Source organism: Cebus imitator, unplaced genomic scaffold (assembly GCF_001604975.1).
Source record: "Cebus imitator isolate Cc_AM_T3 unplaced genomic scaffold, Cebus_imitator-1.0 Scaffold20, whole genome shotgun sequence".
In the NCBI taxonomy this organism is placed as follows: domain Eukaryota; kingdom Metazoa; phylum Chordata; class Mammalia; order Primates; family Cebidae; genus Cebus; species Cebus imitator.
The window spans coordinates 9,025,947-9,033,445 of record NW_016107335.1 but is presented as its reverse complement, the minus strand read 5'-3'; the positions used below and the strand labels follow the sequence as shown (position 1 = coordinate 9,033,445).

Below are 7,499 nucleotides of genomic sequence, written 5' to 3'. Positions count from 1 at the left end.
TTTTTTTTTTAATTAAAGAATTGGGGGGCTTTTTAGAAAGCCATATATCCTGCCTCCTTCCTGTGTACACAATAGGAAACTGAGGCTCAAAGGCACTGACTCCCATGCAGTAATCCTCTCACTAGCATGGCCAGGGCGTCTCAAAGAGCAGGACTGCGGGGGGCTCTGAGGGCTGATTTTTCAGAGTGGCTCCCCGAAGAGGAACATCAGCCTCCAATCCCAGAGAAGCTCACTCCCCAGACACCATCTGTCAGGACACCCAAAGTTTAGCCCGCGGCCTTCCAAACGCAGAGGCCAGAGGCCGAGGCTGGAGCCCAGAGGGTCACCTGCTCCCATCGCGGAGACGCCCGGCTGGGCGCTGCCCGTCCTCCCCCGCCGCCCCCGACGGGCCGCATCTGCCGCCCAGCCAGCCCAGGCCCCTCACCCACGGGTGGCCGCCGCCAGAGCCACCCCCTCCCCGTCCAGGGCCGCAGCCCGCTGGACAGGCCTTTCTGGGGCAGCCGCACCGTGCCACGGATGCCTCGCTACGTGACCTTGGGGCCGGCAGGGTGGATCGCCGCCAGGTGTCTGTGCCTCAGTGTCTCCGCTCTGCGAAATGGGAGAGCCGCGTCAGCGCCGCGCCCGGGCCGGGGAAGGCTCCGCGGGGCCGAGCTCTGCGGAAAACGTGCCGGCTGCCACCCCGACGGACGCAGCGCGGGCCCCGCAAGGAGCGAGCGCGCCTCCGGGCGCCCCACCTCGGGGCCGCGTGTGTGCCGGACCGGGCGTCCGCGCAGCCTCGGACGGACGGCGGCGGGGCCCGCAGCCACCCCCCCACCGCCCCGGTCCAGGCGCGCGAACACCTTCAGGGCGCCCCCACCCCCAGCGCCAACGTCGCAGCGTTTCTGTCCCTTACCGAGATCCCAGGCCGGGCCGCCGAGCCCGGGACACGCAGGCCGTCCCCGGGGCCCCGAGGCCGCGCGTCCGTGCGCGCGCGGGCCGCCCTCACCGGAGCCGGGGCCGCCTCGGCCATGGCCCTGCGCTGTCCGGCCCGCGCCCCCGGAGTCGCCGCCGCCGCCGCCGCTGCGCGCGGCCCCACGCAGGCCCGGCCGCCCGGCGCTCTCCGCAGGCGGCGCCGGCCCGGCCCTGTCTCCCCCGCCGGGGCTCGCGCGCGGCCGTCGGGCCCCGGCCTGCTCGGGGCGCGCGGGGGGAGCGGGCGCGGGGCCGCGGAGCCCGGGCGGCGGCGTCGGAGAGGGGCGCGCGGCTGTGCGGGCGGCCCGGCCGGCTGCGTCCCGGCCGCGAGCTGGGCCCCGGCCCTCAACGGCGGCCCCCGGCCCGCGCGCCGCCCCTCTGCGGCCGCGGCTGGGACCCCGGCTCCGGCCCCGGCCCGGGCTGCGAGCTGCGCTGCCGTCCCGGCGCCTCTTCAGCAGGGGAGCTGCACAGCAGCTGCCATGTTGCTACAAACTGCATCCTGGGAGGCATGTCCCTCTCAGGCCGTTTAAAGAGAAACACTCCGAGGCTCGTCGGAGGCTGCCGGAACCCAGACAGCTCCATCTACAGCCGGTAGGAGCGAACAGTGTCGAGCGAGCCGCCCGGCGGCGACGGACACGCCCTGAGCCCGGGCCAGCCCGTCGTGGAGCCCGGGCCGAACCGCCGGGGCCTCCCACCCTCCGGGACCCTCCGGCCTCTCACCTGGGGTCCTCGCCTGCCCGGGCACCCTCGGGCGAGGCCGGGAGGCGCGCGGGCGGAGGCGAAGTCGGAGCGCGCAGCCCAGGCGACGTGCTGGGGTCTGGAGGCGGCTTGATTGGCTCCGACAGCCTTCCTCCCGCCGATCCCCTGCGCCTCTCACACCCAGAACCCGGGGTCGTTCCCTTTCAAAACCTGCGCTCACAAAGGGATCTAAGAAACCCGTCACACCAGAGAAAGCCCGGAGTTCATGTGACCAGCTCAGTGCAGCCCGGGTTCCAGGGACGCGGGCTGTGCTTCCAAGGGGAGCCAGGGGGTTGGGTGCTTTTGTGAAATGCCCGAGTGTTGTTTTCGACATGAAAGGACAGAATTCCTGGAATCAGACCCTGCTGGGGCTGGAAGGGGCCAGACCGGTCATTTAGGAGGAAACTGAGGCCGAGTGGGCAGCGACTTGTTTACCCTCAGACACAGTATGAATGAATGCTCTTTGTAACCAGGAGAAGTCCCAAAAGAAATGCGGGAGCTTACAGTCGAGGACTCCCCTTCCTGGGCAGGTCCACTTAAACATGTATTAACTGGATACCTAGGAGGTGGCGAGGACTGGGGATCAATTGGAAAGGAAAAAAAGAAGAAATTAGAGGCAGGCGTCCTGGTTACTAGCGATGAAGCCCAACTGGAACTAACTTAAGCGGGGAGGGGAGCAGAGGACATTGTCTTCACCTAATGGAACCCCAAGGAGTGGAGCTGGTCTTGGAAGGCAACAGGACTCAGTATGCTGGCAGCTCCAATCTCTCTTTAAAAGTGGAAAGTCATGGATAGAGGTAAGGCCAGAGCTATGCATCCTGTCCCCTCCCTTCCCCGAGGGTAGAGTTCTCACCCAGGTCTTTATTTCCTACTCTGCCTGCATTCGTAAACAATGCACACTACTGGTTTTGGCATTTTTACATTTTATGCAAATGATGTTAACCAGTCCGGATCCTGTTGCCACTTGCTTTTTTCCATGGGCCATTACGTTTTTGAGATACAGGCATGTTTAAACAAGAATATCTGGTTCATTCATTTTACCCACAATATAGTATTTCGTTGAATACATAAACTCCTGTTTAACGTTCCATTTCTCCTAGAGGAATGAGAACAAACCTGCTGCCGGTGACATCTGCATGCGTGTCTCATTGTGCACTGCTAAAGTGCGTCTCTAGAGACGCCTAGACATGGGACACTGGATGGCAAGAGCACCTTCATCTTTTCCTGGCTTCCTGAACTGCTCACCAAAGGGATGGTGCCCACTTACCCACCATCGTGTAATTTTCTGTTTTCCCATCCTGGCTCATACTTACTGATAATGGACTCAGAACATTTACTGACATGATGAGTGTGAAATGGCAGCTCATTATTTTAATTTGTATTTGTATTTCCATGATTAATGAAGTTGGGCATCTTTTGATGTTTACTAGACATTTGGTTTCTTTCTCTATGAATTTCCTCTTCATATCCTTTGCCAATGTTTTTGTTGTGAGGTCTTTTTCTTATTGGCTTATGATATTTCATTAAAAATCTATTCTGGATCCTTATCATATCACCATTTAATGTAATTACTAATACGATTGCGTTTAAATCTACCATCTTACTAGTTATTTTCTATGTGCTCCAGGTATTCAGTGATTCTCTGTGTGTCTGTGTGTGTGTGTGTGTGTGTGTGTGTGTGTGTGTCTTTTGCCAGCTTTGGGGTTGAGGTTTTTTGTTAAATTCCATTTTTGTATTAGTATTCTATTTTTTAGTAATTTCTGTTTTCCACCATTTTCTTACTAGTTACACATCATTTTAAATGGTTGTCCTCGGTTTTACAATACACATCTTTAACTTTTTGACAGTCAACATAAATTATAGGACTTCACATATGGTGCGATAACCTTACAACAGGTTATCCCTACCATCTTTTATACTGTTGTTAGCATACGTTTTATGTTTGTATATGTTATAATCTCCACAATACCTTGTTAGATGCGCAGATGGCAAATAACTTCTCCCAGCCTGTCTTTTAACATGTTTCATGGTAAGTGTTGCACAAACATTAAAAAATTTTAAAGTATTATTTATATGCAGTGTAATGCACAGATTTCAAATTTATGGTTTGTCTGGCTTTGACAAACACAAAGACTTATGTACTCCATACCTCCCCTTAAGATGTAAAACATTTCAGCCAGGCACGGTGGCTCACACCTGTAATCCTAGCACTTTGGGAGGCTGAGGTGGGTGGATCACCTGAGGTCAGAAGTTCGAGACCAGACTGGTCAACATGATGAAACCCTATCTTACTAAAAATACAAAAATTAGCAGGGCATGGTGGTGTGTGCCTATAGTCCCAGCTACCTGGGAGGCTGAGGCAGGAGAATCACTTGGTTCCAGGAGGCGGAGGTTGCAGTGAGCTGAGATCGCACCACTGCGCTCTGGCCTGGGCAACAGAGCAAAAACTCTACACATATAATTTCATTACTGAAGAAAGTTCCGTCATGTTCTTTTCCAGTCTTTGAGTTCTGATGAATCCATGCATCTGTGTTCTGCCATGGTAGATTACTTTTGCCTGTTCATATAGATGAAATCATACATATACACTCTTCTGTATGTAGGTTCCTTTAGTCAGCATACTCTTTGAGATTCAGTCATACTGTTATGTTTTCTGTCCTTCGTGTTTCTCAGTAGTACATATTTCATTTCTTAAAAATGACATACTTAATGTGAATTTTTTCCTATAATTGTGTTTACTCTTGGTTTATCTTCCCCCCTCAAGATTACCAACTATATATTTGCACATTGATGGTAAATATTGTGTCATCAGCTGCAAATTTTTGTTATGAATTTATCACAAAAGGAACTGTTTCAAAAACAGTATTAAATTGTTAGCAAAACATGTTTTGTATTTTCTTCAGTAAATGGTTCTTCTTTTTATAAAACATTTTGTATATTATTTTACTATTTCTTTCTAATTACTGCATTGTGGTTTTAAAGAGTAGCCTGAATAAAATAGGTTATTTGGAATTTGTTGTGATTTGCTTTGCAACCTATTTTTGTAAATAATCCATGTATACTTGAAAAGAACAAAATCTCTAATTGTTTGGATAAGACTAGTTGAATATGCTTTTCAAATTTTCTATACCCTTTCTAATTTTTGTTTATCAATTACAGAGAGGTATGTAGAAATCTCCCATTGTGATTTTTCCCTTTTTCATTGTAATTCTGTCATTTTTTGATTTATGTATTTTGAGGCCATGTCGTTAGGAACATTGAACCTTATGTCTTTTTCGTAATATTGTGATCTTATTTATCCTAGTAATGCTTTTGCATTAAAGCCTGTTTTGTCCAGTAATATTAATGCTCCAGCTTTTTTGGGGTTAATGTTTGCTGATATGTCTTTTTCTGTCCAGTGAGTTACTTTCAACTATTTTGCGTCCTCATGTTTTAGGTATATGGCTTGCAAACATCATGTGACAGGATGTCAAGCATCATTTTGCCTGTGCCTGGGGATTGAGGCTAAGGCTCAGAACTAAGGACAAAAGATGTAGGGACCCCACACTTTAACTTCATGTGGCCAAAAGGAGTTGAGACAGTCACTTAACAGAGCTGAGCAGGAGGTATCACCTCAGGATTGGCCTACAACTTGACACCCCTCCCCAAATACACAGAAAAAGAATACTTCAAGAGAGGGAGATTCTTGTCTGCTCCTTCCCTTTTCCACTACATGAAAGAGTCTTGGTCTCCTTTTGTGGGACCCCAGGACTTGACACATGATACTTTTCAGTCTCCATCTTCCACCATAGGGATGAAGAGGAGGCCTTTGGTATTTGCCTCCTGAAGCGTGTAGATGTACTGAATCATGGAAATAGAATTTTATGTTGATTTCTGAAGAAGTAACTCATCAGAGTAGGGCTTAAAGCATCATAGGGGACAGGTGGGGCTACTCCCACTCCATCCCAGTTCCTCTTAACCTGATGGTGTGATGAGACCTCATCAGCTTCCTTGCCCCCCAGGACAGAGCACAGGGATTCTGCGCTGCTGTGAGCCATGGGCCACAGGATGAGATGCTTGCCCCTGAGAAAGAGTTAGGGGAAACAGTACCCATATCCCTCTCTTGGGAGTGGTTCTCAGTGTCAGAGCAGGTGAGGGTGAAATTGAGCAGGACCCCACTTACCTGGACACCACCATATCAGCAGATGCCTGCAGTCACAGGTGGAACCAAGCTGAATGAAGGTTCTCCGTCAACAGATGTAAGCACATTCTTCTCTACCACTTTTTTGACCTCATAGAGCCAAAAGTGAAGCTTTGTGAAGGCCTAGGCTGATGTCTGTGTGAAGGAAGCATGACGGGGTCTGAAGAGTGGACCACAAGTTCTCTACACCCCAAGCTGTTAGTGCTCCAGGTAGATCTAGCCTGAACTGGAGTGGAGGGGACCTGAGTTCTGTGTTGAGTTTCATTCGAAGTTCAAATGTGCCTCACACTAAGACTGAAATGAGACTTTTCCTATATCAGAAAGTGATGAAATATAGTATTAGAATTTCGACAAGATGTGGTTTGGTACCAAATAGCTGGAAAGCAAGGAAGGGTTGATGTAGCACAATTACAGAGTAGTCATTGGAAAAAGGAAAACTATTTTATGGTTATGCTCTGATGAATTAATACTCCTAATAAAACTTAAAAGCATAGAGTTGGACTTGTGTTTTCTTTTATAATTTGACAACTTATTTTTAAACTAGAAAGTTTTGTTTACATTTGTAGTGAATACAGATATATTTGGATTTTTTTCATCATTTTATTTTGTGACCTTTTCATCACTTCTTTCCCCCTTTCCTTACTTTCTGTTAGATTATTTTTTATTTTTTATTTTTTTAAATAGAGACGGGGTTTCACCATGTTGACCAAGCTGGTCTTGAACTCCTGACCTCAGGTTATCCACCCACCTTGGCCTCCCAAAGTGCTGGGATTACAGGCATGAGCCACTGCGCCCGGCCACTTTCTATTAGATTAATGAAGCTCTCTTCATTAAAATCTTCTCCCTCTGCTAGGCACCATTCTACTTCTATTCATCTAGCAGTTTTAATGAACATTTTAAACATGTATGTTTGACTCACAAAGTCTATATGTAATTGATATCTCTGCCTTTTTCTTGAAATCCCAAGGACCATAGAATGCTTTCATTTTAATCATACTCCATCCACCTTACATGTGATTGTTTCCTAGTAGTTTAGTTCCCTTTTTATTGTATCCCTCAAATTTGTGTTGTTTAAAAAGTCAATTCATGTTAAGATTTACCCACATTTACTGATTCTTTTTTCTCACCACTGTTTCTTCTTATATCTTTCTCTTACTGAATTTACCTACTGGATTCAAGTTTCTTCTTCCCAAAAGATAGTCCTTAATGGTTTTTTTTTTTTTTTTCAGTGAGGGAATATGAATGGAATATCTCAGTTTTTATTTTCTGAAAACATCTTTATTTGGTTTTGCTGTTGTATGATAGTTGATCAGGGTATAAAATCTTCATGGACAGTTATTTTCCCTTACCACTTTATAGAGGTTAGTCCATTGTCTTCTGACTTCCATTTTTACAATAGAATAGTCTATTGTCAATCTAATAGTTTTCCTTGGAAGCCAATCTGGTTTTTTCCTCTGGTTGTTTTCAGGATTTCCTCTTAGTTTTTGGTGTTTAATAGTTTTATCAGGCCAGGCACGGTGGCTCACGCCTGTAATCCCAGCACTTTGGGAGGCCGAGGCGGGGGGATCACGAGGTCAAGAGATCGAGACCATCCTGGTCAACACGGTGAAACCCCGTCTCTACTAAAAATACA

The 7,499-nt window shown here is 48.4% G+C and overlaps 1 protein-coding gene across 4 annotated transcripts in view; it reads right to left on the bottom strand.

The window, feature by feature from the left end:
- ZNF777 (zinc finger protein 777) overlaps window positions 1-1,916 on the bottom strand; it is a 29,525-nt gene extending 27,609 nt beyond the window's left edge. Inside the window, exon 1 of one of the 4 annotated variants that reach the window (XM_017520982.2) lies at window positions 1,669-1,916. Coding sequence is in view for 1 of the 4 variants with exons in the window: in XM_017520979.2 (XP_017376468.1) it covers window positions 893-1,009 (117 nt within the window). In the remaining 3 variants the exon portion in view is untranslated. Of the gene's footprint in view, window positions 1-506; window positions 698-892; window positions 1,038-1,668 lie in introns of those variants that run through there. The other 3 variants (XM_017520979.2, XM_037735865.1, XM_037735862.1) reach the window with 3 other exon arrangements.
- Window positions 1,917-7,499: the final 5,583 nt, after the last annotated feature.